This window comes from Phyllosticta citribraziliensis, assembly GCF_038025025.1.
Source record: "Phyllosticta citribraziliensis strain CPC 17464 chromosome Unknown J3D65scaffold_2, whole genome shotgun sequence".
In the NCBI taxonomy this organism is placed as follows: domain Eukaryota; kingdom Fungi; phylum Ascomycota; class Dothideomycetes; order Botryosphaeriales; family Phyllostictaceae; genus Phyllosticta; species Phyllosticta citribraziliensis.
The window spans coordinates 2,052,604-2,080,291 of record NW_027117339.1 but is presented as its reverse complement, the minus strand read 5'-3'; the positions used below and the strand labels follow the sequence as shown (position 1 = coordinate 2,080,291).

Genomic DNA, 27,688 nt, shown 5'->3' with positions numbered 1-27,688 from the left:
ACGAGGACAAGAGGGCCCGGCGCTTCTCGGGGCCTCCTTTTCTATCAAGCAGTTGGCCGGAGGGCAGAAGTGGATTTAACGACATCTCCGCGTCCACCTCCGCTATTACACGACGGACGGATCCTGCGTCTCCCGCCCCCGCCTGGACTGAGTACTACCACCTGGCTTCTTTGACAATTTCCTCTGGCAATAGGCCTTTACGCGACCGGTTTCCCGAGTCTTCAGGTTCATTGATCGGACGCGAAATCGCATGACTGCCTATTAGAACAGCTACATCACCTAATTCCTACTTCAAAGCATCTCATCAAAAGTCCCGCGTGGCTCCATTTATACATAAGCAGCACTCGAGTGTTCGGATTTAGGCTGCGCGGCTTTCCGGCTTGTTCTGTCATTGGACCAAAATAAAGTCGAACAATCATGACACCCACTCCCCCTTCGGGCGCCTCCTCTAACTCCGGCCATTCCCCAGATGGTCAGTTTCGGGTCGTGCGCAAGCGGAATAGAGTGCCACTCTCGTGTGCGCCATGCCGACACAGAAAGTAGGTTTTCCTTCGATGAACTCCGCAACAGCACCTAAAGCGCTGACCACCTCATCACCAGGCTCAAATGCAACCGCGGCCATCCATGTGATAACTGCTCCAAACGAGGCGACAATGCCTCCTGCACATATGCCACTCCTGGCAACCGCAAAAAGACTTCATTGACGCATACGCCACCAACCACCCCGGACGACATGCAAAATCGAATCGACCGCTTGGAGGGCTTGGTGCTATCACTCATGACCAATGGAGCCCAATCAGCTGGTCCTGTTGCTGCTGCTGCTGCCATCGCGAATGCGAACATAAGCCTGCCAAATCCACCCCAAAACCATGGAAGCGTTGGGGGCAGCTCGACAGAAGGCTCATCGGAGGTTGACAGGCGAATGTCAATCAAGGAAGAGCCGGAAGCACACGCAAGTGGCCATGAAGACAGCGATGTGGATCAGGTTGCAAAATCGATTGGAATCATGAAGGTGGACAATAACAAATCTATTTTCGCGTCCGAAGCCCACTGGTACGCAATATTAGGAGAGGTACGTCTTGCTGAACCCCTCAAAGTCTGATGATTTCTAACGATGTTTGCTGCAGATTGCCGAAGTCAAGAGCTACTTTGCCGAGCACAAGAAGCAGTATGATGAGCAACTAAAACGACACCAAGCAACGTACACAGATGACATCAGTCCAGGCACAGCATTCCTCTTTGGTGCTGTGCAGCCAGTTGACAAGGCAGAGATTTTGGCAGCGTTTCCTCCCAAGGCTGTCTCCGACCTGCTCATCACGCGCTATTTCAACGTGTACGACCCTGGATTTCACATCATTCATGGTCCAACGTTTCAGAAGCAATACGACCACCACTGGTTGAGCCCGGAAGAGACCCCCATTATCTGGCTCGGCATGGCCTATGCGATGATGTGTATCGCGTTGCAATCATATCATAGAGCAGGCGACGAACCTCCCGAGTATCGCGGCAAAACCTGGGAGATGTCGAGCGAATACCGGCGACGGACCGCTCAATGCCTTCTCAAGGCCGACATCACGGCGCCTGTCACCCACATGCTGGAGACTCTGATCCTCCACGTGCAGGGCGAGTATGCTCGGAGCAGAGATGCCGAGCTGGGCGTGTTGGTCAGTTGGACCATCCTTGTCCGCTTGGCCATGCGCATGGGATATCACAGAGACCCGGCACCATACCGCGCACTATCACCATTCCAGGGCGAGATGCGCCGGCGAGTTTGGTGTGTTGTCCGGAAGATGGACCTGCTGTTTTCTCAGCAAAATGGCCAGCCTCCAATGGTCAGGTCAAGCGACGCAACCACTGAGCTTCCGCGAAACATTTACGACGACGAACTGTACGAAGAGATGAAGATTCTCCCTCAATCAAGACCAGTCACCGAGCCCACGCCGTGTTCCTACATGATTACAAAGGCAAAACTTGTTTACGCATTTGGGAAAGTGGTTGAGGAATCCCAGGCCTTGAGCTGCACGTCCTACGAGGGCGTCACGAAGCTTGATCAGCGTCTCAGGGAGCTCAAAGCTGCCGTTCCTCCTCATCTCCAGATCAGATCGATGGATGAGTCTGCGCGCGATCCCGCTACTCTCGTCATGCAGCGCTTCAGCCTTGAACTACTCTACCTTAAGGCGCAAATCGTGTTGCACAGGAAATTCCTAGGCCCTTCGCGCGAAAATTCAAGATACGCCTATTCTCGCCGGACTTGCATCGACGCTTCTATGGCCATGTTGAAACACCAGGCGACTATCTACCATGAATCACATCAGGGCGGTCGTTTGCGGACTGTCAAGTGGTTCATTACCTCGCTCACAACGAACGACTTCCTCGTCGCAGCGATGGTCATTGCGCTCGATCTCTACCACACCTGCGAGACCGAAAGGAGCGGCCGTGCGCCATCGACCGATGTCTACAGCTGGCCTCAAGACCGCCGCGACGAGATGTTGGCGGCCATTGACACGGTAGTGCCGATTTGGGCGGAATACTCAAATGGCTCCATGGAAGCGTACAAGGCGCATGCTTCATTGAGTGTCATGCTCAATACGTTAAAGTCATCTCACGCTCTGCGTCAAGCACAGTCGAATTTCGCGACAGCTGCCGCGGCATACCCAGCAACAACGAATCTCCAGGACGACTCAAATGTGGCTCCTGAACATTCGGCTGCAATGACTCTTGGCATGTTGAGCACCGGCGCCTTGACTCCAAACAGCGCAAATATGTTTGACAATCGACCTGCTTACCCCGCTTCGATGGGAAACATTCTGAATGACCCACTCTCTCAAGGCACCGGCCTGACGCCACAATATGCCGGTCCTAGTTCTAGTGGCGAACAGGCGGGACCGGTATCTGCTGCCAGTCCTTTCTCGCAAATGTTTGGCACCTCGAGCATTGGCCTGCAGGGAATTGATATGCCATCGTCGAACCTTGACTGGGTAAGTTCTTCTTCCTCTGAGATACTTGGAGAAAGTTTTCACTAATGTGATATTTAGGAGGCATGGGATTCGTATGTCCAAGGTACAGCCATGGACCCAAACAACCAGATGTGGCCAATGGGCGTACCGGACTTGATGTCAGATGTCAGCGCAAGTGTACCGCCAAACCCGCAAACCCAGCAAGGACAAAGCTCGCAGCCGCAATCCCAATCGCAGGCCATCAACCCGGCGTTCATGGGCGGCAGCGGCAGCAATGTCTTTATGGGTGAAGACACGCCAGAGAGAAGCGGTATGATGTGAGGACACGGTGAATCTTTTGTCGAAGCTTTGGCAGGTCGCTGCATCGGAGTTTTTTCCGGATTCAGCATTGAGACTACACGGGTCTCAGGTCATGGGAAATGGGAATTTCAGAGCAGCAACATCGGTCATGATGGGGAATGAAGGTTATGAGTCGCGGCCTTTCAGGGAGGTGGATTCTCCCACGCCAAAAAAAAAAGGGGAATGATGGTCAGGATTATTGATGGGTTACGACAATACCAGGCGTGTCTGGCTTCTTCGCTCATGCGCTTTGTTATTCCATAGGTCAGTGATGAAAACCACTTACAGCGGAACGTCGTTTTGGTAGAATTTACATGGGAAATGAGTTTCAACTACCACAGCCGCTTTTCATGATTGATTTCAATGAGTACGATTGCCTTAAAAAGACAACATCTGTGCGCGCCACGAGTGCACACTCTCGTTGCAAATTGAGTAGTTTGATAAAACTGTATATCTACATCTACCTGCGATGAGGGAGCGATTGAATGTAAGGGAGCGCTTCAAGAGGGTATAAGAAACAGCCGAAAAGAAGTTCGTCAAGTCATCAATCCAGGAAGTGATCGCAACACCTTGAAACCAACAGCCGCCCCCAAGCCAGTCATCAAGACACCAAAAGACAAACGCCAAACAAACCGAGACGCTAGTCGCAAACAGCACCACCACCAGTCCAATCGTCAGAGCAATCCAACACAGCTTACCAACCTCCTCTGACATTCTCCTTCCTCTTGGACTTCCCTCCCTTCAACGCCGCCAACCTCCTCCTCACTGCCCAACCCCTGGCCGCGGCCTGGAACCCAAGCACGTCGCCAATCAGACGTCCAATTCGCGCGTCCAGGACGCGTCTCCACGCTCTCTGCAGCACCATCGCAGCCCCTACGACCTTGTCGCGCGTCTGCACCACCGTTGCGCAGTGGGCCGCCAGGCGCATCAGGGCCACCCTGCGAGTGGCCTCGCGCCGTGCAAGACGTAGACGGTACCAGTGCTGGATAGCACAGGCAGCGCGATGTGCACGCGAAGCCGGGAGGAGGCGAGATGCGAGGAAAGCGAGCGTCGTGGTGGTAAAGTCTTTGGAGGGAATTGGACGGGCGGCCGAACCCGTGGTTGAAGGCGTGTAGAGGGAAATGAACGAGTCGCTGCAGCCGATGGCCTTCAGTTTGGATTTGAGGGACGAGACATCGCCAGCCAGTGGATTGGGAGCTGCTACACTGGGAAAGCAGGGTAGATACTGGTCCACAATGGCTTCGAGGACGCGGTTGTCGGCAAATGAGGTGGTGAGGTTTGCGACGCGAAGACCTTGGAGACGAGCAATCCCATGTGCCCACGCCTTGAGTCTTGCGGTGTGCTTCACGAGGCTGGTATTTTCAGCAGGGGTTCTCTCAAACTCGGACTCGGGCTCGGAATCGCTGTGCGGATCGCGGTGATCGTCGTCCTTTGTTTGTGCGTAGAACTTCTCGCGATGGCGGAGAGTTTCCTTGGACAGCTCGGCCCAGTCCACCAGCATTCCAAGACCCCATTTGCCAACCAAAGCCCATAGCAGACCAAGTGTCTTTTCACGATGACCATCGACGACATGTTCGGCTGTGACCTCTTTGACGACACGACCAGCGGCGCCCTGCACTCCTTCCAAGGCGCTTAAAGCGACTTGGACATTGAAGAGCTTTTGCGTCCGCCCAATGCAAGGAAATTTTAAGTGCCGCGACAGAATCCAAGAGTCCTTGTCATCAACCTTGAATGTGCTTGTCAAGACATCGCCTGTTGGCATTGTCACCGTGATATCTTTCTGGGTCGGCAGTGTTGCAGGGGTGTATAAGAGAACTTCAACCAGTCTTGTCAACATCACCCCATCCCTCATGTCGGTAGCCAGGTTATCTATGCGATATGAATATTCCTCGAGAGGAACTTGGACGCACTTGAGTTCGTAATTGAGATGGCTCAAAGGTCGGGAAACGTCCCCGAGGGACGGGAAGAGCATGCTGGCAAGCCTTTGAAGGACCGCGTTGGATGACTTGTGCGGTGAGTCGCTTTGGAATAGAGGCAAGTTGAGAATATCTCTAGTCTTGCTCATGTCAAGAAGAAGGATGAGCATAAGGCTGCGTAAGACCGTACGTCGCCAGGACCAGCCTTGAGAGCCAAAGTCATCATTCTCCTTCTTCTGACCTCTAGCGATGCTGGAAATAGTCCCTGGGCCGGTTTTGATGCGGATCGCGTCCTCGTGGCGAACGAAAAACGTATCGAGAAAGTCTGAGATCGTTCTTTTTTGCGCCCGGATCCTTCGAGTCTCGCCATCTGATGGGGTTGAACTAGATGAAAGTCGGGAGGAGGTGGGCACTTGCCGACCCACAATGACTTCCAATGCTGCAGCGAGAACGAAGGGGTCGTATGTGTCAACGAAAAGCTTGAGATATTTGCTTCGCAATCCAACATCATCCTTGAGCCGTATGGCTTTGGAGAGGAGGTCATGGGGTATACTCAAAGCTCCGTACATCAGAGATGCCTGGAGTCGTTTGTACAGAACCGGTATCGCAGGCTCCTGGTACAGAGATAAAAGCATCCTGCGAAGGCCGCCTGCCTCCCTGGCAAAGTCTTGGGACGTCAAGTCTACCAAGTCGAAAAGTTTATTTATCAACTGGGTGATGGCGACTTCTTGATAACTGAGCCAGTTGTCCTCGTAAAGCGCAGGACTGCTGAGATCGTCGGAGATGACCTTGTATTTGTCGTCCACTTTTTGAATTTTCTGAGCAAGGAGAGGAACGCCGAGTTTGGAGGTGGGCCTTGCTTGCTGCTGCTTCCGAATACGAGGGTTTGGAGACTTCGAAGCAGTCGTCTTTTTGTTGGTTTTGTCGCCAAGTGGGGGTCTCGCAGGGGTGGCGTCCTGGCGAGACTTCAACGCTTTGGAAGGTTTTTCATTTTGGAGGTCTCCAGGGCTCTGACGTTTGCGGTTCGGCTCAGATTGTGCGGTTGCAGTGAGCAGGGGGGTAGACTGTGTCTTCTTTGCCCCCGTTGATTCGAGTTTTACAGGCTTTGAGAGGCGATTCTTGATCTCAGGGGTAGATTTTTTCTGCTGCTTCACAGCAATTCCAGGGGGCACATTTTCTTTTCCAATTCCTGATCCCATGACATCCTCGGCAAATGATACACCCTGCAATGGCCTTGAACTTCTCTGGAGTGGAGCTCGTTTCGGTGCCGCAGCAATCGATTTCCTCGCTGCTGGTCTTCCCTTGGGTACTGACGGCTTTGAGGCCAATTTTTCCTCTGGGAATGCCGCAAAGTCGGTCGTGAAATCCGTCGGTTTTCCATTTCCCTTGTATGCGCCGGGATGAATTGTCATTATCGTCGTGTCATCGGACGGTACGTAGATGGTTCGGCGGCGCGGATCCTTTTGGATATCCAGTGGCTTGTTCTTTTGCTTGCCATCCTTCAAATCCGACTTTGACTTGACTGTGCTGGGCGTTAGACCCTTCTCTGCCAGCAATGCTGACACGCGGCGCCTTCTTGGAGCCTTGGCTTCATCTTCCTTTGTCGGCGCATGTGGGATAGGTATTCGCTGTGGTGGTTGCGCGAGTGTGGAGAGCTTCTTGGAACCACGGCTGCGTGATCGACTTGGGCTCTGTTTGGCTTGTTGTGGACTAGATTTCCTGCCCCGTTGGGAGGACGGTGGAATCGCATCGTCTAGCCAGATATCGGTGGATGGATCAAAGGCTGGCTCTTTTATGGCTCGAGTTGCGCGTTTCCGTGGCTTGCCATTGAGCTGGACGGTGTAGTCAATGTTTGCGGTCGCGTCGTCGTGGAATGCGTGCGAAGTGCGCGCGTTCGCATTGTTTTGATGAGCGAGAGTCGAGCGAGCTGGAGGTGCAGGACATGGGGTCGCTTGCGCATATCTATTCATGATGAGGGCAAAATGAGTCTCGAGCACATGGGATAGGTATGTCTTGAAGTAGCGCAGGCGGAGTGGTTTAGGTGGATGACGAAGGGGCTCGAGCTGAGGTCGGGTGCCCGTGGAATCCACCATGATGATTTCGTGGCACCGCCGAAGTTGTGTCGGCCCGCCGTTGCTACAGCAACCCGTGCACCAAAAAGGCACCGATCTCCACACTCCCGGTCCTCATTCTCCAGCTTCAAGTGCGCATAGCAAGTGACATCACTCTCTCCAGCCTCTGCGATTTCTCCATCATCAGCGGCTGCTTTCGTCTCATCTCGACTATTCCCTACTCTAGACTCTGGCGCCGCCACACGCGTAGGATCTGTAGCTTCTCCCAGCCTGCCGTCTTCCCGCTGCTCCCGACTAATTCCGCGCCCCAATCTGTGCCCCAGCTGCGTACGCGGGCCAGGACTTCTCGTGGCTTGTTCTGTGCGCACAGCAGCACGTACGCCATCCCTCGTTGCGCGTGTAGTATACTCGGAAGCTGCTCCAAGAGTCTATTTGTAGTTTCCATGCCATCTGCGCCTCCGGCGTAAGACAGCTCGAGCAAGTAAGAATCTTGGTCAAAGCTAGTCTTGTGTGCGAAATGATTGTATTCGTCGTGCTTGGTCGGGTCCGGCAGCGCTGGCGTGGGCACATACGGTGGGTTGAATATCAAAATGTCGACGGCTCCCGGTCTGAGTGGGGACAGAAGATCGGCGTTAACGGCGTCAAGAAACACGCTGGGGTGCGAATTTCGCGATCTGGTTTCCTGGATAGCAGTGGCGACGGTTTCGCTCGTTGCATGACAGGCAAAAGCGCTGATATCAATGCCGAGAGTCAGCACATCATTGCGCTGAAACAGCACATCGGTGTTCTGCGCGACGAATGCTAGGACGACGCCAGAGCCTGTGCCAACTTCGACCACCAACGGCGAACCGCAGTGTCCATTGCGCTTGTCGAATCGCTTCGAGAGGAAATTCGTCTCGTCGTCGGAAGACAGGGTATCGAGTAGGAGGAATGAGTCTTCGGCGGGTTCGTAAACGCGGTCAAAGGAGACGTGGGAGGTGCTTGGTGTCGGCAGCATAGTTGCTGCGCGTCGAGGTGTGCCAGAAAAAAGAGCTGGGGGAGTGACGTCGGCGGTGGGAATTAGCTGACGGAAATCTGCCGCCTTCCATTTTGCCGAGGCTCTTGGGAGACCCTTGGGTCCTCGCACACCTCGACTACAGTCCTCCAATCGTCAACAACATAGCAGAAGCTCAATCGACCGGAAAATGAGGGTGTATCGATCTCTCTTCGCCGAGGCAACCGCCCTTGGGGCGTCCAAACCTCTCCGCCCTGCGCCCATGGCCCTCCTTCCTCCAATCCCCCTCTACCGTCGCATACTCCGCGCACACAGGACAAAGCTGGACACGCAGATGCGTCTGCTGGGCGATGAATACGTTAAATCGGAATTCCGTGCGCACAAGAGCGTAGAGAATCCAATGCACATTGTAGGATTTCTGGACAAAGCCCGAGTGCGAGACCAAGCTGACCATGCCCAGATTGGCTTCCTGACCGAATGGCAAATGTACGCACAACAGCTCGAGGGAGACGCATGGAGGGGCGAGAAAATGGATAAGAGCAAGATCGACAAGATGAGCGGTATGTCGCGCCAGATGCATGTGGCCGCCAGTGCGAGACTGACAGCAGGTCACAGACCAACAAATCGGCCAACTGCATGAACTCATGCAAACAATACGGAATCAGGAGCTCGATGAGAATGACCCCGAACGTGGCAATAAAGACAAATGAGGTAGCAATCAATGGCCCAAGTGTTCAAGTCAAACAGGACATCCAGGGCACATGAGGTGCTCATCCACGCCACTGCTGTCACGACCCCGTGCTGAGTCCGCTTGCGAAAGGCGTTGGCGCTTCAAAACGCCCTTGTTCAACACATTTTGGTCAACTTCTCATACTACAAACAGGAGGTGGCTTCGTGAGCTTGCAACTCACTACTTGAAGAGGACCAGCGCGCAGAAAGCTGAGCACGACAAAAACACTACGCCTAGCAAGACACTGCGAAACTTGCAAAGCATACCAAGAATTTCTTCCCCCAGAGCGAAGTCCAAAGCAATCAGCCACAATCAGCCACAACGGCGACAAAGCTACCATCCTCAGCATGTGCCAAACTTTATACTTCCGCTCCACGACCTGCAGCCACCATTGGCTATCGCTCGTCCTCCCATGTGCCCCAGGATTCAATCTCTCCAACTGCTCCGTCTATGAGAACCGGGCCGTCGTGTACGTAAGCCAGCTCCCACCGCACCCCATGCACGAAATCGCCCCGCCGCACTCGTGCCCGATGTGCGACTTGGGCGGCCAGTATGACCGGAATCGCGTGCGAATCGTGCGTAGCACACGCGACGGCTTCAGGATTGGCTGCGGTCCTGGATGGGACGATCCGGGATTCGATGTTCGACGAGGCGGCGGGGTTGGGTGTGGGGTAATGTAGCATCATGGGCTGGTTGGTGTCTGCTTAACCTCAAAGTTTGTGGGAAACGGGAGAGTGGATAGAGATACTATATTGACTTTTCTCCAAAAGATCGATTTCACGTCCCTAGCTGCTCGCAATTTGGAAGCCGAGCAATGAATCAAGACCTTCTATCAGGCTGAGCGGTATTCAGGGTATCCGGCTAAGCGGTATTCATTCGTGGTAGGCACACATTCGACTGCGATCATCCTGAGGAGGCTCCATATTTCTATGAAGGTGAACCTAGTCAAGTTCCATGTGTGCAGTGGAGGGCAGCTTCAAGCTCTTGAAGACCTCAACACAGGGATTGTTCGTATTTCCAGACGTTGTTTCAAATGTTTTTCAGAATATCTACCAGTCTTTCTATTTACTCCAATATACAACATAGCGGGCCAAGATGATAGTGCTTTATGGGGAATCAACCGTATAACCAGTCCGTAATCGTCCGTCTTGTAGTTTGCTTGGCGTGAGTCGTATCGTGTCCCATGATGATTAAAAGTAGTCGTGCTCCAAACTCCGTTTCTCAATGCTCAATGCGCCGGCTCATTCTATGTTGATGCCTCGTTCGTTTACACAGCGACGGATTCCTGATCCGAAGCAGTTTGCATGCTGCCCATCATGGCAGCCTCTATGCGTGCCCTCTTAGCATCTTCTTCCTCGCTGCTGAGGTCTTTGAACACTTGGTCCATCTGTTCGAGGGACCTGCCGTTGGTCTCTGGGACGAAGAAGAAGGTCCATACGAGGGCCAAAAGACAGAAGATGGCAAAGAACGTGTACGCTCCGAAGCCCGTGTTTTGAACCAATGGGGGAGTGATGAGACCAATGATAAAGTTGTTGAGCCAGTTGGAGCAAGTGGACAGGGCCACTCCCTTTGCGCGCAACGATGAGGGAAAAATCTCGGCCGGCATCGCCCAGGGCACTGGACCCCAAGACGCACCAAATGCTGGGACGAATTAGTCAAAGAAGCTTCCAAAACATAGGACCAAGGGCTTACCGAGCATGTAGAGAAAGAGGAAGGCTACGCTTGCCCAGCCCTGGGCCTTGTGGGCAGGCCAGTTGTCGTCAAAGAGACCAACCAGTATTGCAATGATTATATGGGAAGCACACATGACAACCGCTCCCCACAGGAGCAGAGGACGACGTCCGAAGCGATCCATGGACCAGACAGAGCTCGAAACGCCAACCAATTGAGCCACGTTTAAGACGCCAGCAAGAACCAGCTGCATGTCGTACGACTGACCCATTGTCTCGAAGAGCGTAGGAGCGTAGTAAATCAATGCGTTGATACCTAGTGTCGTCAGTCTCTGTCACACGAAGCACAGGTAGTGGGTTGATTGGGGGGTTGAAGAACAGGGGCACAGAGGGCGTTGAAAGAAACCCTTAAGAGCTACCCCAGGATCGAATGCTCCCAGGGTGCAGGTACAATTTCTCTCGAGACCCACAGCAAGAGTTCCGAAAATATTGCTCGTGGAAGACTTACCGACAAACTGCTGGAAAAACATGAGACCCATTCCGACATGAGTGCGCCTCCAGCATCCTCTCCGGAAGCAGTCGACCCAGGCAACAAACTCAAGCTTGATACGGTCCATCTTGTTACGGCTCCCATAGAGCTTGGGGTGCCTCTCCGAGGCGATTTCTGCATGGAAGGCAACTTCGGTACGAATGTCATACCATTCCAGGATGACTCTCGAATCCGAAGTGGGCAATTGACGGAGTCTGGCCAGGTTCTTCAATGCCTCCTGGTCACGGCCCTTGGACGCGAGCCAGCGAGGCGAGAAGGGCATGAACAAAATGCCAACGCCCAGGATGAGTCCGGGCAGGATCTGGAGGAGGAAGGGCAGGCGCCATGACCAGACGCCGGCGATGAAGCGGGTGCCGTAGGTGATCCAGTAGGCGACGACGATGCCGAAGACGATGCTGAATTCCTCGAGGACGAGCAGGGTGCCTCGAATCTCTGGCGGCGAGATTTCCGAGATGAACAAGGGGGCGACCATGGAAAGCCTACAGACGTCAGTCATGAGAACAAGCTTCGCCGCGACGGGAGGCTGGATTCTTACATGCCAATGCCGATCCCGCCAATGAGGCGGGCGACGACAAGCATGGCGTAATCCTGTGCGGCAGTTTGCAGGGCTGAGCCAATGGTAAAGATGATGACGGCAACTACGATCGAGTACTTTCGGGATATCTTATCCGCGATCCACCCTTGATTGAAGGCCCCTGTCCCAGAAATGCGGGTTAGCGCTCCACGACGTCTATTTCCCCACGGGGAGCGGGGAATTTGATGGAAAAAGGCTTACCCAGCAGTGCGCCCAACTCAATCATGGCCGTCAGCAGTCCCTTGTAGAAGCCACCTCCCGGAGCGCTGTCCGAGACCTGGGGGAACCATTCGAGAAACTGGGGCATGACGAGAATGACGGACACGACGCCCTGGCTACACGGCGCCACGAGTCAGTACAAGCTTCGGTCGACGCTCATCATCATGGCCAGTGGAGACTCACTCGTAGCCGAAAAGCAGGCCGCCCATGGCCGAGAAGGATGCACACAGCAAGACATAGTGGGAGGTGAGGAGACCTCGGAAGCCTGGATACCACACGCAAAGAGAGAGTCAGCGACGTGGACGAGGACGAGAGAGTGGTTAGACGGACCTGGCGGGCCATAGGGCTCTCGAGTCTCGTAGACTGGGCGGTCGGAGCGAGTTGGAGCGACCTCTTTGTGCGGCTGCTGGTCGATCGACTTGACCTGGGCAGCGTCGTGGTCGGGGACCTTGTCCATGACGGTTGTGGCGGTGGTGTCGTCGGCGGTCGAAGCGTCTATCGAGTCTGCCTCTGCGTCGCTGGCGGCGTTTGTTGGGACGGACATTGTTCTTATATCACAGCACAGCGAGGACGGCCTGACCGGACTGGGAACGTAACGCCGCGGCGGGAGAGTCGACGACAGATGGACATGCGCACGTCTGCCCGTCAAATTATTGAACACCGCCTGGGCCGTGCAGAAGCTTCGGGAACGGCACTTTGATTATTGGCTTCCCGGGGAGACGCATCTTCAACCACCACCACCTCAACCACTATGGCCTGGCGGATACAGCTTTCCTCGCCTAATGGCCTGGCTCGTTTGCCCGGCGGAATCCCTATCGCGGCCCGTCGGCCATTGCTGTGTCGCTCTCGAGGCCCACTCCGACGACGCCCCAGAACTTTCTCCAAACCTCCAGCCCAGCTCCCAGTCGCCTCCGACCAGATTCCGACCCTCTCCCTCCTCAACCGAGGATGTCGTCGTCGTCGTCGGTCTCGAGTCCCGACAATCCGTTACGCCATGGCCCATAATTTGGCACGCGACCAGCTTCAATTGATTCATTGCTCGGCGCATCGACGCTGGCACTCTTGTGCAATCGACATTGGTTGATTGGATATGCTTAAAAACACGGTTGCATGCCATGGAAGCTGCACCAGGCCACTCCTTGTCCTGTTCCCAAACAAACTTGTCCTTGTCCCCATTTGGCAAGCCGCCGTGCGTCTCCCCTCACCAACGTGAAGAGGGATAAATACGTCAACAAAATCAAGAAAATCCGCCCCTGTAACACCACGTGTCCCTCGCCTCGCTCAACACCACCCTGTCCCAAAAACGCCGCCGCCGACTCAGCAAAAGCTGCCTGTGCTATTCAAATCGGCATCATACCGATGCCACCGCCGCCGCCGCGGCCGACGCCTCCCCTTTTGCTGGTCTTGGATGGCCCTCCACCATAGTCTCGTTTGCCAGTCGACTTCTTGTTCGCCGTCCCGTAGCTTCGCGATTTGCTGGAGCCCCCTGAATTGCGCCGCCAGGGTTTGCGCGCATTGCCGCTTTTGCTGGAGTCACTACCCTTGTGCACTCGATTCGAGTCGCCATTGCCCGCACCTGCTGCTCTCGAGGTGTTCTGGGATTGCTCCAACCGCGCGTTGAATGCAGCCACCTCCGGATCCTCCTGGAAATATGAGCTGCGCATTTCTGGCGCGGGCCCTGCGTCGTCATCAAGGTCAAAGTCCTCCTCCTCCTCCTCCTCCTCCTCTTCAACCTCGCGCTCCCCTTCATCGTCGCTGATCACGACCACCTCGTGGTTAGGGTCTTTCGGCACCCGCTCACTGTCTGCCTGCTTCGCCATTGCGTCTTCGTAAAAAGCTCTGCACTTCTCCACGAGTTCAAGCATCTTGCCGCCGTAAAGTCGAACCATTTCTGGGAGAGCGCCGTCTATCTCGCCCATTTCATCCAAAGACCTCGGGAATTCGATGGCCATCTCGCGAAGAACCGTATCTGTGAAGGGTCTCTGCCTAATGCCGCGTTTGGAGACAATGTCATCACAAACAGCCCTGGCATCATCCACAAACATGTGTACGAGATCTTGATGTACGGCGCTGAGCTGAGCCATCTTTTCGTCTGTTGTGATTGGTTCGCCAAGCTGCTTCCGCGACGAGTCGGATGAAACCACACCTCTCCGCTTCCGCCTCGACTCTGGCACGGGCTCGAAAGCGTCTTCCTCCTTCTCCTCGTCATCATCGAATGTAACCCGAGCTCGAGCTTTGCGCCTTGGGTTGGGTTGTAAAGGCGACGAGACATTCGTAGACAGGGGTTTCACTTCTCGACTCGGCTTTTTCCTCTTCGTTGATGTCGCCTTTGTCAATGCCTTCGCAGTCTTGGATGAGGCTCGGACGTGCATTTCAAGGCGACATCGCCCTGCCATGTAAGTGCGCGCTCTGGCGCCCAACTGCCCTGTATTAGCAAGCCCGTTCAAATTGTAAGTCGTGGAAAATGTTTGCCTGCGTACCTTGATATAAGTTGAGGTGAAACCGGCTCGGTTTGTGGTGTGGTCCTCCTCTAGAGCATCTTCGCCAACCAACCTTTGAAATATGCGCTCAACATCCCCACGTTCTAGATCACTTCCTGACCCTGCTTCTTGCAAAGTGTCGTGTCCCAAATCCTTGATTTTCTTTGTCTTTGCGCCACGGAACACATCCACGCAATACAACAACGTCACTTTTTGACTTCCGATTCTCTGCACGAGTCTTACGGCATCTGCAGCCAGTGCTGTAAAATCACGAGTCTCGAACTTGACGTTGGCGTTGCAAGTATCGCACTGCCCTCCGCAACTTGCCGTGTCGAAAGCTTCGCCAAAATAGGCCAATACCTGAACTCTTCGACAGTCGGCCTTGTTTTCGCAAAATTGGACGACGTTGCGCAGCATTGCAAACTGTCTCTCCTTTTGCTGACCATCGCCTTCTCCTTTGGTAATCATGGATTTGATGGCGGAGGTATCATGGTAGCCGTAGTAAAGGTAGCATCCAGATCGTTTGCCGTCGCGCCCGGCACGGCCTGTTTCCTGATAATAGCCTTCCAAGCTCTTTGGGACGCTGTGGTGTATGACAAATCGTACGTCGGGTTTGTCGATACCCATACCAAAGGCGATGGTAGCCACGATGACCTTGTACTCATTTTCTTGCCACTTCTTCTGCGTCTCTGCTTTCTCCCCCGGCTCCAGCCCGGCGTGGTAATGTCGAGCCGAGATTCCGTGTTCCTTTTGCAACTGCTCTGCGACTTTCTCGCAGTTTTTCCTCGACATGCAGTAAATGATACCGGATTGATTTCGATATTTGTTCCTGATAAGGTCGGCCATGTCGTCGAGAAGTTCAGAGCCCTTTTTCTTAGGTCGGACTTCGTAGTAGAGGTTGGGCCTGTTGAAACTTTGAGCGAAGACCTTGCATCCTTGTATTCCCAAGTTGTGGATGGTATCAACTCGGACATTGTCTGTGGCCGTGGCAGTCAAGGCCATAACAGGCACATGTTCGAACTGCCGCCGTACCTCTCCCAAGGCTTTGTAGTCCGGTCTGAAATCATGACCCCATTGGCTGACGCAATGGGCTTCATCAATGACAATCCTCGCTAGACGCTTCCGTTGATGGAGATCTCTGAGAGCACTAACTGTGGCTTGACTTTTGCTCAGCATCTCCGGGGTGATGTACAAAATTTGGACAAATCTTTCGACCTGGGGTCCACGCAAGGCAGTAAGGAGATCTCTCCGTGTGTCTTGTTTCATTTCCCCGTTTATGAAGAAGGCTTGGATGCCGATTTGCTTCAGGTGGTGGACCTGATCTTGCATCAAGCTCAAAAGCGGCGACACCACAACTGTGACGCCTCGAGTGCTACCACTAGTAATCACCGAGGGTAGTTGGTAGCAAAGTGATTTGCCGCCTCCAGTCGGCATGAGCACGAAACAATCCTTGCCAGAAAGAGTTGCATTGATTGCCTCGAGCTGATGAGGGCGAAATCCACGAAGATGAAACCGACCTTTGAGTACCGCCTTGACATCGTTCGTCCACGGATATTGGGGCTCATGGGATGTCACTGACTTTGATGACTTTGTGGCTAGCTTTCGGGGGCTTACTTGGTTTCCCGATGTTTCCTGGAGAATCTCGCGCGAACCTCGATCTCTCTCAATTCCGCCACGTCGAGTGCTGTCGGCGGATTCTGCGAGATCCATATAATCCTGGTCGTCAAGCGAATCGACTTCAAAAGAATCCTCGTCGAACATTTGCGATGGTGGAGTTCCCATGTTGTTGCAAAAAAGGTCGCCGTCATCTTCAAAATCATCTTCATCGAATGGAACCGTAGCATTCGCTGGCTTCGCGTAGGTCGACTGTATCCGCGGCTCTTGATCGACGTAGTAGACATTAGAGTCTTCTGGATCTGCAAAGGTGACATTTCGCTTTGGTGGGATTGGCCTATTTGATTGACCTTGATCGACGCAGGTATCCTTGTCGTTTTCTTCATCAAATGCGGCCATGTCGTCCTCCCATGTCTCGTCGAAAGTGTCTTCGAAAGTGTCAGGCGTTGCCTCTACTTCATAATCACTCTCCGCTTTGGCTTGGATTGGTAGCTTTCGCGCAGACTTTGGTTTCTCGGGAATCTGAGTTTGCTGTACGAGTTGAGTATGCGTGGGTAAGCTTGTTGCGGAAAAGCCGCAATTGGCCACAGATCTAGCAGCTGGAGTGGCCTGGGTAGATTCGACAACAACGTCTCTGAGGTTTGGCGGCGCTCCTCGCAGAGCAGCAATGCTGGAACCCTCCACGAGACCGGCTTTTCGTAAAAGCTGCACAACCTTCGTCTTGACTTCCCTCAGACGAATAGAGAAAGGTTTGACTTGCTCCGCCAATTCGTGGCCATCCGTCACCATGCTTCCATCTCCATATGCAGCCACGACTTTACACGTGAATTCTTCCCTTTCTTCCACTGCACGAGCGAAATCGGGCTTGATCGTCATAAGTTGCCTGGTGGCAGCCAACTGCTGTTTGGCCGTGAGGATTTGCTCGTTGATAGCTGCTGACGGCACACCATGATCGCACAAGTGAAGGCCTTGGTTTCGAGACAATTCCACAGTGTAGGTGTCCAGGCTTTTACACATGCTCTCAATTTCTTCGTCAGACCATCTTGAAAAGCGCAAAACAGCTTCGTCTTCCGCGTCCGTGAACTGAGGCGTATTTTGTTGAAAAGATGGCGTGGATGGGATGGAAAAGTTCACCGTCGTCCCATGTTTCTCTTTCTCACGCAACAGCCCTGTGGCGGCCGCTTGCAGGGTGTTTGAATCTCCTTTGGAGTCGAGATCCTCGTGCCGTCGGGAGTCTTGAGTCTTGTCAAAGATCCGTGAAGATGTAGCCTTTTTAGATGGTGACGCGGCGATTGGACTTCCAGGACAGGCAGACGGAGTACCCTCGCGCTTGATTCGCATTCCTCGGCTGACATCGAAGTGTGCACCTAGGTCCTCATCCTCCTCGTCCGAGTCGGCGATAATTCTGCGTTTGCTTGAGGATGGTTTCGTAGGGCTGCGAGTGACCGAACGCTCAGCCTTTTGCGGTGACCGGGAAGGCTTCCGAAGCGTTACAGACTGTCCAATTGGATTTGCATAATCGGGACCCATTGGATCTAACGACTTTCGCTTTTTTGGCACGCTTTTGACTGGGCTCTCGGCCACACGGGTTTCGCGGTCTTCGATCGGACTAGACACGCCATCGTGCAAGGTCGCGTCAACCCCATCAGAGAGAAGCAGAGATGCGTCCTCGGGAGGATTATGTTGTGCCACGGTAGAATATGGCGGTGGCGGTTCGTCGTATGCCTCAACTGGTACAAAATCACCAGCGTCAGGCACTGCGATTGGCGGACTTTGGTCGAGGCGAGGCCGGCGAGGCGTTGGCCCTTCTCGAACATTGGCTTCAAACCCGGGACTGGGCCTTTTCCTCGCACTCGCAAAAGCCGACTGTGGCAGCAAGCATCCTTCCGAGAGCTCAGTCAGGTCAATCGAGTCAAGCCCTTCATCGTCCCATGCTGAGCTCGGCGTCTGTGCCACACTTTCTTGTCGACAATTCGTCTTTGGGGTTGATTTCACAGGAGCCTTCTTGTTGTTGGACCTTGGAGTCAAAGGTCCAGCCTTTTCCAAAGATGCAAGCCGATCCTTGAGTTGTTCTGCAAAGTTGTGTTGAGTTTGCTGCTGCCGGCCTGAGTCGGCTTGCAGAAGGCGTGGTCTCGACGCAGAGCCCGGTGCCACCCTCAGCCTTGCCATGTCAGCCACAGCTGCTGCACCTTGTTCAGTCCCAAGCCGTTCTCTATGGTTCGTGCTGATTGAATTTTGGGGGTGGAATCTGGAGTCGGGAGCCGTAGGTTGCAACGCGTCGAGGTCGCGCCGCACGGCATTCCTTGACGAGGTTTCGAGAGCGGTGTTTGCGTCCTGTGAGCCAACGGTGTTCGAGCTTGAGGGTTCGTCTATTTCAGCGACGGCAACGTGTGGGCCTCCCGGCGGGATAAATGGCTTAGCGCTGAGCAACCAAGAGATGTGCGTTCTGAGGTTGTCTCGGGTCATTTGAGCGGGCGTCCGCAAGGCTGACAAGTTTTCATGGCTTGCCCACAATGCTTCGTCGATAGGATTCCGGTCGAGGTGCTGGATGGTAGTGTCGCAGGGATTGCTTGGGCAGGCTTGAGGTTGTTGTTTTGCCTTCGGCGTCGGAAAGCGCGTCTCGACGCGACGAGAGCGGCAAAGCTTCCGCGGAAGATAAACACGGTCACGTGTATTAAAATGGTCCGTGCACGATTGCTTATCTAGGTAAGGTCCATACATGTAGAGACCCCAAGGCATTTTTTGTCGAGAACAGCCATCTCTTCATCCGCTGCCTTCTCATTCCACTCATGGCTTCCAAGCACAAGATCCACTGCAGCTTCGGAGGTGGAGCATCGAAGAAACCAGGTCAAATGTTCCGTTCTGCTCTCCTCGCTTCAACCCATTTGAGAGTTCCCAAAATAAAAGCATGGATCGGGCGCTCAGCTGAATAGTTGTCGGCATAAGTGATTACGTCGAGCAAAAGGTGGTGATGGCCCGCTGGATTCTGTAGTCACTGGATAGGCAGTCGTGCCTGAAAGTTTTTTCCCTCCTGTGTTTTGAGTCCAACATCCGGATGCCTCCGAGATGTGCTGTTGCAACGCAATCCTCATTCTACAGACTCTGGCTTCCAACCATCCGGGACTTCGATCTCAGGTTCATCATTCATTGGCAGCTCCAACGCCGGCGGATGTGTAAGATCCTCATGGTCAACAACAAGTCATCAGATGTTGATGTCGAGGGGAGAGCCCCTCCCTCGTATGTCCGAAAGACCGAGCGCCATGACCTAAGCCCGAGGGTATACGGAGACTCAAGACGACCGGCTGGTGCTCCCAAGCTTTTAAGCTCCATTGAATAAAGTTAAGCAGTCGCAGATCATTACGAGGGTCAAAAATCTTTAAAGCTACGTTCCATTTCTCTTCACCATCTATGAGCATGAAAGCAACTGCAGACTGACATGCGATAGGATATCAAACGCGACAAAGAAAACCTCGCCTCGGAATACAACGACACAATCCACCATGACCATCCCGATGGATCAGCTTGTTCAAGAAGAGGGAGGAGCAGAGCTGTTGCCGCCGCCCATTCCGCCGTTCGAGTTGGTCATGTAACCACCGCCGGGAGCGTACACAGCCGCAGGAGACACGCTGTACGTAGCCGAGGAGTTCATACCGATCGTAATCCAGGAAAAGACGCCGGCAGTAATGTCGTTCTCGTCCAGGACGACGTACTCGACAAAGGGATCCATGTCGTCCGCGGCCTCCTGCTCGGCAATGCTGTCTTCCGAGTTCTGGGTCCACTCCTGAGTGTTGGTGTTGTAAGGGGCGGTCGACTCCACCGTCTCGAGAAGGTCTTGGTCGAAGAAAATCTGAGCAACGTGCGAGGTCGAAGTTCCGCCAGAGATGGTGCCGTTCTCAAGCAGAGACCAGTTGCCAGCGGAGTGCGCAAGTAGATGGATGTGGGTTGCGCGGCTGGTGTAGTGGCCAGGGACAATTGAGATGAACTGCATCACACCGTCCTTGTCGCTTGCCTGGATTCCTCTCAAGAAAGTCTTGTTCAGATTGCTCTCGTCGGTCGATTCGCCGTTGCCTGAGGCAGTGACACCGGAGTAAACACCCGTGGCGTTACAGTGCCTGGGGAACGTCATGTCAGCACAGTTGTTCTTCGACAGAGATCATCGGAGCTTACCAAAAGTCCATGGCAACACCCTCAAGTGGCTCGCAAGTCTCGGTATCAACGACCTGGACGTCGAGGTAAAGCGGTACACCAAGCTGATCCTCGGTGATGTTGGAGCGGAAAAGCTCCTGGGAGACGTAGTACGGTCCCTGCGTGGTCTCTGGTCCGAGGATGCAAGAGTTGTTGCCGGCAAAAAGCACACTGGGATCCGTTTCTGGGGTGATGCCAGTCAAGTTGCTGGCATGGGAAGTGTTGGCGTAGGTTGCGAGATCCCGTTCCACGAGGTGGCGCTTTCTAAGCTGCTGGGCCATGTTGTGACGACGAGCAATGTTCTTGTCGTGCACTCCGCGGGCCTTCAGCTTGTCCTGACAGTGGGAAAGAGAGCGACGTTCGAAGGAGCTCAAGGCAGCCCTGCGCTCCATGGCCTCTGCCTTGATATCATGGCCAGGGTGGGCAACCACTTCGGTGGCGGCGAGCAAGCTCAGGGCTGCTGCTCCAAGAGTCTTAATGTTGACCATGATGGATCTCGGGAGAAAGAAGGACGGAGAAAGAGAAGGGTGCAATGTTTTCTGGATGGGAAACAGCTCAACCACGACAGTTCAACAGCCCTTTATACACAACAACGCGTGGACAGAGCACGGCGACCAGCCTCAAACTCGACGATCGATACTGGATACGCACGCAGCAAAGACACAGGGCACACCAGTTGGGATGGACGCGAGCAACCATGCACCATTTGGCCAGGCGTTTTACACCCATGTGGGCCCACTTCTCCACAGAGACAGTCCGGGGCACAGTGACTGATGCAGCTGGTGCTCTTGACGCACACCAGAAGCACACGCGCGTCATTCCGAAGAATCCTCTCAACCAGTAGTTCTTCCATTTCCAATCCACGGTCCACGCTGGCTTTCCACAACCTAAGAACATATGGGCTCGACGGCCCACGATGACAAGCGGCACCCATCAGAATAGGCCAGGGACGCGCATGGAGAGCACAGAGCCTCAAGGTGGTAGGACAAGCATGCGGCTCGACGACAGATTCAAATAGGAGATGAGTAAAGAAACGGTGCTGATAGGCAGGTAGGTTGGCAGTTTGGTGACGCGGCTTGGACACAGCACATCGGCAGCGAGCGAAGAGTGGGAACCGCAGTCGTAAGCATCTCTTGGCGCTGGCCTTGGCGCCCGGAGCAACACCATCGAGAACGATTCTGCCACCAACCGGAGGCGGCTGATTGGAAACACATGGCGACTTCTTCCATCGAGAAACCATGCAACTTTGCCCCGAGACTCGAAGCAATGCCCGTGCCTTTGGAGCACATCTACCCGGTTAATATCTCCCTAGTTTTGGCCCATCAACACTTTCCATTTCTTCCAGGTGAAAGTGGTCGAACGCGTAAGCCCTCTTGCTCATGACTGCAAGGGCACCACCGTGCTGTGTTGGAATTCGAGGCGGGCTGGAGCTGCAGGGGTTGCCAATCTATGCTGTCCTCCGCCGCTACACAGATGAAAGGGCTTGGACCTCTTACGCAAACCGAGCTCTTAACACGCCGAAAGTCGTTGCTTTTTGGTTGGATACCTGTACGTGTAATATTTCTCTGGTTGGTGGTAGGTACATCTTACTGGTCACTCCCGGTAGACTTTCGGAGGGCCAAAGCCCGGAATATGATGAAGACGGTTGCTGCGAAAAGTTCGTTGTATTTCCATTTCTTCCACTGTAAATGTGTCAGTCACCCCGACCAAGCCATAATCGTTTTCCTTTTTTTTTTTTTTTTTCTTCCTCCACAGCTTCCACAATTCGCTTCTCTGATTGGTACAAGTAAATTGTAAATCTTGCCTCCCTCAGAGATCGCGACAAGACTGTGCCCTCTGGGGACAGCGTCTGTGTGAACCATGATTGCGCCGAGTCTGCACCGACGGGAAGGTACTTGTACGGTCCATTTCCACTCGGACATCTGCGGTACCAAGAGAGTCGCACCTTTCACACGTCGCAAGCGGGGTTCAACATTATCGTCCTCAACACGTTTCACAGGCTGTTTGGTTCTTTGGCTTGCCAGGAAGCATCTTGGTTGCTTTGCTTGCTAGCCTCCACGCTCTCCGAACTCCTTAGCCCAATCTTCGAATTGCTTGAGGCCCTGCTTGCTGACGCTTGGCCTGATGCTGTTCAAACTCGCTTCAAAATCCTCGAACTGAATCGGCCTGATTTCCTCCATGGTCATGTGCAGGAGCCTTTCCCCCAGACTGCGAAGAGGGCCCATTGCCGCGTCTTTTGCCAGTGCGGTGATGTCGGAGCCAGAAAATCCTAGTAATACCGGTGAGTTTTATAGCCCAAAAAGTCCCGTCGGGCACTTACCTTCAGTCAGTGTAACAAGGCGGTCAAGCTCGTCATCGCCAATGCTATGCTTTTGGTGGCTCATCAGAGTCTGCAACTGGGCTTTTCGCACGTGGTCTTCCGGTAGTGGGATGTACTGTCTCCTCACGAATCGCCTCCTGGCTGCTTCATCGATCGCCCAAGGCAAGTTGGTTGCGGCGAGGACAAGGACACGACTCGCGTCTCCCCTCTCCTTCTCCTTTTCGCTCTGCTCCCTACCAGCGGCCGCCTTGGCGAGATCTGACCACTGTATCAAAAATTCAGTCTTGATGCGGCGGGTGGCCTCGTGTTCAGAAGAGCCAGAACGAGAGGACAGGAGCGAGTCTATCTCGTCGACGAAGATGATCGAGGGCGCAAGAGCTCTGGCAAGCTGGAACAAGGCGCGGACCAATTTCTCTGACTCTCCCAGGTACTTGCTCGTAAGGCTGCTAGCCGAAATGGCAAAGAAGGTGGATTTCGACTCTGTTGCAACGGCTCGCGCCAACATCGTCTTTCCCGTCCCCGGGGGCCCGAAGAGGAGCATCCCTCTCGCCGGCTCGCGGAGTCCCATGAAGAGATCGGGCCGCAGAAACGGGTAAACGACAGTCTCCTTGAGAGCTGATTTGGCGGACTCGAGACCAGCAACATCATCCCAATGCACTTCATCCCCCTGGATGACGATTTCGTTGAATATTTGCTTAGCAGCGGCAGCATCGACTCCTTTGGGAAGTTGCTTTAGCACACGGTCCATGCTCTCTTTCCAAGCCTGACCGTCCGGCTTCGATTCTTCTTCTTGCTCATCACCAGTGCCTTCAGAGGCTTGGTTCAATCGACGCCCGATCGACGCGGATGATCCGCCAGCCTTTGTGTTCGGCGTTTGCTCTTCAAAGTCGGAACTGGTGCTAGCACTTTCGTCATCGCTTGTAAATGACGCCTTTGAAGCATCCGCTTTCAGAATCCCAGGCCTATCACGAGGTGTCCTGCGTTTGATGCCTTCAGACGGCTCGACACGTGCAAAAACCCTGGTGCCTCCCGCTGCTTTTCTGGCACGGTCTGTCCGAGGTCTGGGTGATTTTGTACTCCCAACCGGAACATGTTTCCTCTCTGGAGGGAGATATTCGCTCCTGTACGATGGGAATGCCGGCAAAGGTTTCCGGGACAGATCCAAGTCACTATCGTGACTTGATGAGATGGGTCTATGCAAACGCCGATGTGGTGGTGGTGTTGGGGGCTTTTTGCGCTCCGGTTTTTCGCTACCGGGCCTTTGGCCGTTTGCTGCTGCTGGAATGCTTTCTCGGGTGGAATCGAGGCTGAGAATGTCATCATCAGCAGGCCGCATGTAAGTTGAATGGGCCTCGGGTGTGTTCCATGATTTCTGCAATTTTCGAGATTCTTCACACATTGGCTTCGCGATCCTCTCTGTTGACGAACCAGGAAAGGCCTCTTTACTTGCGCATTGCTCATAAAACAATTGGCTCTGGTTTGCACTGGAGATCGATTCCCAGGCTTGAGTAGCGGCTTTGGCCGCAGCGGGAGGGCGTGATGTCAGCTTTGATGGTCCAGCCGAAGATGACGATGACTTCCTCCCATCTTTGTTTGGCCTTAGTGTCTTGAGCATCCCGCCTTTTTTCTTGTCTGGACTTGGTGTTCGCGATGACTTCATCAGGGAAGAAGGGAGCGGCAGCACCGGAGGAGATGGGATGGAGATTCCGTTGATCGAGGACAAACCAGGGACTTTGCCCTCGCTGCTTCTTCCCGAGTACCCTGGCATTGATGGCCGTTTTGGAAGGACAGGCCGTGCAACGTCTGAATAGTTGCTAGCAGGAACGGTGCCTTCGCCCAACCATCCTGTTGTTTCCCTCGGGGTGTCTGCCTTGGGAGAGACGCGCGCTGGGAGGGACTCTAATCCACTTGCGGTCGCAGGATCTCCATCCTTCCTCCCGTCCTTGCGACTTTGTCTCAAGGCCTCAAGCAGGTCGACGCGTTCTTTGCATTGTAGCTCGAGTTCTCGAAGCGAAGCCTGCAGGGCTTTGTCCGTCTCGGTCTTGGGTGTCCAGGCAGCAGGGCGTCGGTAGGCGTTGAAGTAGTAGATGTTGTCGAGTGCGCTCCGCCACGAGCGCAAGGCCTCGGCTTCGTTTCCCTAGCAGCGGAAGAGGTGAGCAACGACTGAGGCCATGGAGCTGGGGAATGGGCAAGTACCTGAGTCTCAAAGTAGACAGCCGTGGAGCATGTCAAGTAGCAGTCGTCGTATGTTTTTTGCATGGCGGCCGAGGGCTTCTGGCGCATCATGGGGGGCGGTTCGCAGGCGCCGGGTGGGCGTCGCCAAGGTGTCTGCTGTCTGGAGACGTCCAGAGGGGTGGGATGGTGGGTATGGCCGACGCGTACATAGACGACGTAGGTACGAGGGAGACGACGCTGGACGGACGTGACCTGGAGCGGACCCTGGGAGGCCGACGACTGGGATGGACTTGGGTGGTGTCTGGTGGCTGGGGACGTACCCGGCACAAACGCGACGTCACTGAAGCCGCGGCGAGCTGCTAACCTAAGGTAACCTAATGGGGTGGGCTGAGCTGAGCGCTTACCTTCCCACTTCCTTACCTTCTTCGGGAGCGGCTGTTGTATCTTATCGATAGGCCCATGACTCGCGAGACCCCAGGCACCTTGATGAGCGAGCGAGTACATCTTGCCCATGTGCATTTCTACGTGGCACCGCTGGCTGCGCAAAGGCTTTTACTCTCTCGCCGTCTTCGGCCTGACCTTTATTTCGAGTCCAACAGAAAATACAAATCCCACCATACATATCCCGTTAGCTACACGACGTATGCTGCCGCTAATGTACACCACAATGAAGCAAACATAAACGCCCGCGACCTGCCCAACGCAACATCGCTCCGGCTCCCTCTCGCGCGTCTATGCCAGAATCCGGCCTACCGGTAGGTATCCTGAGTGACGGCCCAAAACCCAATGTCACTCTGACTTTTTGGTGCAAATCATACAAATGGTCCATACATCACAAGGGAACCGTCCGTCCGCCGTCTAGTCGGTGTTTTGCGAGATGAAAAAGGCCTTGGCCATCTCGTACGCCGTCCTGGAGCCATGTCAGCTTTCGACCTACTTGTCCCAAGGACCCCGGTGGAAAAAGGGCACACTGACCAGCAAATGGCCGTACTTGGCATGGTCGTGACTATCCTCGGCTTGAGTCCTCTGAAAAAGCCCCTCCAGCCGTCGCGCCGCTTGATGATCTTGGCCGCCTCCAACAGACCCCTGACATTTCGCAGCTCCGCTTCCGCCGCCGATCCTCGGGTCTGCAAAAGTGTCTTGATCACGTCGAGTGGCGTCGTGACGCCCGCCGCCAGCCCTCCCGCCAGCCCTCCCGCCGTGCAGTGCGTGTACGGATCCCATCGGCCCGTCGGGTTCATCGTCTTGGATAGCGATTCGTAGGCCACAAACTGCAACGCCGTGAAGGGGACCGTCATGCATAAAGTCGTCGGGTAAGACACGTAAAACGCGCCGATTCCCTCGTGCCGGAAGACCGATTTCGCACAGTCTGATAGGGACTTGTGCGAGGATCCGTGCAACTGCATCCGCTGCTTGATGACTGCAAACTGTGAGATGGCGGTCCAAGACAAGGGGGAAAAATCACTGCTCCATGTAGCTGCAACTCTTACCATCGAATGGATTCATGAGCGCATCGCTCGCAATCGTCGCCGAGGCTCCGCTCAAGGCTGTGCTTCGTCAGTAACCATTACCAAATGCTTTTCTTTGGGGGCCTGTCGAATAATTACCGGCAGCAAAGGGATGGTGCTCATGCTTTCCTCCTTCATTTCCACCGGCCGAGTGCTTGACGGCCTCGTAGGTCGCGAAATAGACCGCGTGGGCAGGCCCTGTCCAATGTTATACGAGGCTCTCTGCAAACCTCATTGTCTCCAGAACCTACCGGCCCCCAGCACCACGCTGGACACTCCTCGCCATAATGTGCGAAAGCCTTCGAGTCTTGTTATCGTGATCATGGCGTTGGATATGCCCGAGTAGACTGCCGTGGGCGACGGGTTGGCGACTTGCATGCGCGTCTGGATAAAACCTTTGGTCAGGACCCTTCAGCCGGCGACTCCGAAACTTGCAAACGCACCTTCAGCAGGTCGATCGGGTACATGACCGAGTGCTCCTATGTCTATTCAGCTTCCCTTCGTGTGTAAAGCGCCTCGTCGTGGCATACCGCGATACCGGCGAATGCGCCCGCCGTCATGTTGGCGGCGAGAGAGTAGTTGGGTGGTAACGATTCATAGCTAGGCGCAGTTAGCACGCTTGTCTGCAATGCGCATCCCAGGAGCTGCCACATACTCGAACTCAGCTACGTCTTCTACAGGAGCTGGTACTCTGTCGTGAGCGGCCATATAAGCCACCACGCCGGGGGTCTGTTCGGTAGCTATGGTTGCGGTGATTGCGCTCGAAGAGAGAGGCGATGCGAGTGAAAATTTGCGCTCAGAAGCAAAAGTTGCGCAAGATTCGACAGTATGCGAGGGTATCCGGCTGCAATCGCTGGTGGTTGGGATGTGGATGAGAAGTGACGAGGCCGTCCTCGGTTTTCTCAAAGCTGTCTCTCGCTGAAGCTACCCATCCGCGCTAACCCCGTTTATGTCATCTCGTCGCTGCAAGCTGCGACTAGGCCGGGGGAGCCCAGACTCCGACCTTCACAAATCATTTGGCATACGGCCGTCTTCATTTGATCCACGAAAAATCCCCAAGTGATTGCGCTGCGCTGCGCTTTAATGTGCACTTTCTCCGCTAGATGCATCCCGCAACTTCGCTCGCCGCACCAGCTGGTTGATGGCCCGCGGAGATCACTGCAACACCATCAAATCCTTCTTTGGCCGACAGGCTGACTCCGGCTTGGCCCCCTGGATTCTCATGTGCAGCACTCGGACCTGAAATTTTGTCTCGGAGACGCTTGACGAGGTCGCGGTCATTGCCTGGTCAGCATCTCTGGTCGGCGAGTATCAACAGTCAGCAGAGTTGTGTCTGCCGAATAGATTTTCTTATGCGCCGAGCACACCCATTTGCAGCACAATTG

The 27,688-nt window shown here is 54.3% G+C and overlaps 9 protein-coding genes across 9 annotated transcripts; 2 read left to right on the top strand and 7 right to left on the bottom strand.

The window, feature by feature from the left end:
* The first annotated feature begins 570 nt into the window (after positions 1-570).
* Positions 571-3,444, top strand: J3D65DRAFT_225084 (fungal-specific transcription factor domain-containing protein). The gene is made up of 3 exons (XM_066794619.1): positions 571-1,072; positions 1,128-2,978; positions 3,036-3,444. The coding sequence occupies exons 1-3, from the start codon at positions 734-736 to the stop codon at positions 3,276-3,278; spliced, it is 2,433 nt and encodes an 810-aa protein (XP_066658977.1). The 5' UTR covers positions 571-733; the 3' UTR covers positions 3,279-3,444.
* Positions 3,445-3,743: 299 nt separating this feature from the next.
* Positions 3,744-7,288, bottom strand: J3D65DRAFT_614623 (uncharacterized protein). Its single transcript, XM_066799236.1, has one exon. The coding sequence runs from the start codon at positions 7,180-7,182 to the stop codon at positions 3,991-3,993; it is 3,192 nt and encodes a 1,063-aa protein (XP_066658976.1). The 5' UTR covers positions 7,183-7,288; the 3' UTR covers positions 3,744-3,990.
* On the bottom strand, positions 7,289-8,465 carry J3D65DRAFT_614621 (methyltransferase domain-containing protein). The gene has a single exon (XM_066799235.1). It carries the CDS (start codon positions 8,279-8,281, stop codon positions 7,502-7,504), a length of 780 nt encoding a protein of 259 aa, XP_066658975.1. The 5' UTR covers positions 8,282-8,465; the 3' UTR covers positions 7,289-7,501.
* J3D65DRAFT_224874 (putative ACN9 family domain-containing protein) lies at positions 8,372-9,223 on the top strand. The gene is made up of 4 exons (XM_066794618.1): positions 8,372-8,687; positions 8,739-8,838; positions 8,894-9,044; positions 9,099-9,223. The coding sequence occupies exons 1-3, from the start codon at positions 8,469-8,471 to the stop codon at positions 8,986-8,988; spliced, it is 414 nt and encodes a 137-aa protein (XP_066658974.1). The 5' UTR covers positions 8,372-8,468; the 3' UTR covers positions 8,989-9,044; positions 9,099-9,223.
* Positions 9,224-10,031: 808 nt separating this feature from the next.
* Positions 10,032-12,738, bottom strand: J3D65DRAFT_614615 (putative MFS monosaccharide transporter). The gene is made up of 7 exons (XM_066799234.1): positions 12,352-12,738; positions 12,205-12,286; positions 12,004-12,137; positions 11,764-11,923; positions 11,187-11,707; positions 10,701-10,994; positions 10,032-10,649 (listed from the first exon to the last, which is right to left on the bottom strand). Exons 1-7 carry the CDS (start codon positions 12,563-12,565, stop codon positions 10,276-10,278), a joined length of 1,779 nt encoding a protein of 592 aa, XP_066658973.1. The 5' UTR covers positions 12,566-12,738; the 3' UTR covers positions 10,032-10,275.
* A 623-nt stretch (positions 12,739-13,361) lies between these two features.
* Positions 13,362-18,581, bottom strand: J3D65DRAFT_547677 (uncharacterized protein; the record flags this gene model as incomplete). The annotated part of the gene is made up of 3 exons (XM_066796866.1): positions 13,362-14,441; positions 14,502-16,352; positions 16,401-18,581. 3 exons carry the CDS (start codon positions 18,579-18,581, stop codon positions 13,362-13,364), a joined length of 5,112 nt encoding a protein of 1,703 aa, XP_066658972.1.
* Positions 18,582-19,369: 788 nt separating this feature from the next.
* On the bottom strand, positions 19,370-20,969 carry J3D65DRAFT_614606 (extracellular dioxygenase). The gene is made up of 2 exons (XM_066799233.1): positions 20,283-20,969; positions 19,370-20,227 (listed from the first exon to the last, which is right to left on the bottom strand). Exons 1-2 carry the CDS (start codon positions 20,786-20,788, stop codon positions 19,642-19,644), a joined length of 1,092 nt encoding a protein of 363 aa, XP_066658971.1. The 5' UTR covers positions 20,789-20,969; the 3' UTR covers positions 19,370-19,641.
* Positions 20,970-22,348: 1,379 nt separating this feature from the next.
* J3D65DRAFT_547311 (P-loop containing nucleoside triphosphate hydrolase protein) lies at positions 22,349-24,879 on the bottom strand (the record flags this gene model as incomplete). Its single annotated transcript, XM_066796857.1, has 3 exons — positions 22,349-22,569; positions 22,621-24,757; positions 24,817-24,879. 3 exons carry the CDS (start codon positions 24,877-24,879, stop codon positions 22,349-22,351), a joined length of 2,421 nt encoding a protein of 806 aa, XP_066658970.1.
* A 372-nt stretch (positions 24,880-25,251) lies between these two features.
* J3D65DRAFT_614602 (mitochondrial carrier domain-containing protein) lies at positions 25,252-27,198 on the bottom strand. Its single transcript, XM_066799232.1, has 8 exons — positions 26,959-27,198; positions 26,834-26,903; positions 26,747-26,782; positions 26,555-26,687; positions 26,403-26,501; positions 26,286-26,342; positions 25,771-26,215; positions 25,252-25,705 (listed from the first exon to the last, which is right to left on the bottom strand). The coding sequence occupies exons 1-8, from the start codon at positions 27,009-27,011 to the stop codon at positions 25,654-25,656; spliced, it is 945 nt and encodes a 314-aa protein (XP_066658969.1). The 5' UTR covers positions 27,012-27,198; the 3' UTR covers positions 25,252-25,653.
* Positions 27,199-27,688: the final 490 nt, after the last annotated feature.

Bases quoted from the DNA above. Each gene is read 5' to 3' on its own strand.
- J3D65DRAFT_614602 (XM_066799232.1), bottom strand. From the start codon at position 27,011: ATGGCCGCTCACGACAGAGTACCAGCTCCTGTAGAAGACGTAGCTGAG. The intron at 26,343-26,402 runs GTAATTATTCGA...GACGAAGCACAG, and splicing joins GCACCATCCCTTTGCTGCCG to CCTTGAGCGGAGCCTCGGCG. The intron at 25,706-25,770 runs GTCAGTGTGCCC...ACATGGCTCCAG, and splicing joins CCAAGTACGGCCATTTGCTG to GACGGCGTACGAGATGGCCA.
- J3D65DRAFT_614623 (XM_066799236.1), bottom strand. From the start codon at position 7,182: ATGAATAGATATGCGCAAGCGACCCCATGTCCTGCACCTCCAGCTCGC.
- J3D65DRAFT_224874 (XM_066794618.1), top strand. From the start codon at position 8,469: ATGAGGGTGTATCGATCTCTCTTCGCCGAGGCAACCGCCCTTGGGGCG. The intron at 8,688-8,738 runs GTAGGATTTCTG...GACCATGCCCAG, and splicing joins TAGAGAATCCAATGCACATT to ATTGGCTTCCTGACCGAATG. The intron at 8,839-8,893 runs GTATGTCGCGCC...AGCAGGTCACAG, and splicing joins CAAGATCGACAAGATGAGCG to ACCAACAAATCGGCCAACTG.
- J3D65DRAFT_614615 (XM_066799234.1), bottom strand. From the start codon at position 12,565: ATGTCCGTCCCAACAAACGCCGCCAGCGACGCAGAGGCAGACTCGATA. The intron at 11,924-12,003 runs GTAAGCCTTTTT...TTTCTGGGACAG, and splicing joins TGAGTTGGGCGCACTGCTGG to GGGCCTTCAATCAAGGGTGG. The intron at 10,995-11,186 runs GTAAGTCTTCCA...TGACGACACTAG, and splicing joins GTTTTTCCAGCAGTTTGTCG to GTATCAACGCATTGATTTAC.
- J3D65DRAFT_614621 (XM_066799235.1), bottom strand. From the start codon at position 8,281: ATGCTGCCGACACCAAGCACCTCCCACGTCTCCTTTGACCGCGTTTAC.
- J3D65DRAFT_614606 (XM_066799233.1), bottom strand. From the start codon at position 20,788: ATGGTCAACATTAAGACTCTTGGAGCAGCAGCCCTGAGCTTGCTCGCC. The intron at 20,228-20,282 runs GTAAGCTCCGAT...GACGTTCCCCAG, and splicing joins GGTGTTGCCATGGACTTTTG to GCACTGTAACGCCACGGGTG.
- J3D65DRAFT_225084 (XM_066794619.1), top strand. From the start codon at position 734: ATGCAAAATCGAATCGACCGCTTGGAGGGCTTGGTGCTATCACTCATG. The intron at 1,073-1,127 runs GTACGTCTTGCT...TGTTTGCTGCAG, and splicing joins GGTACGCAATATTAGGAGAG to ATTGCCGAAGTCAAGAGCTA. The intron at 2,979-3,035 runs GTAAGTTCTTCT...TGTGATATTTAG, and splicing joins CATCGTCGAACCTTGACTGG to GAGGCATGGGATTCGTATGT.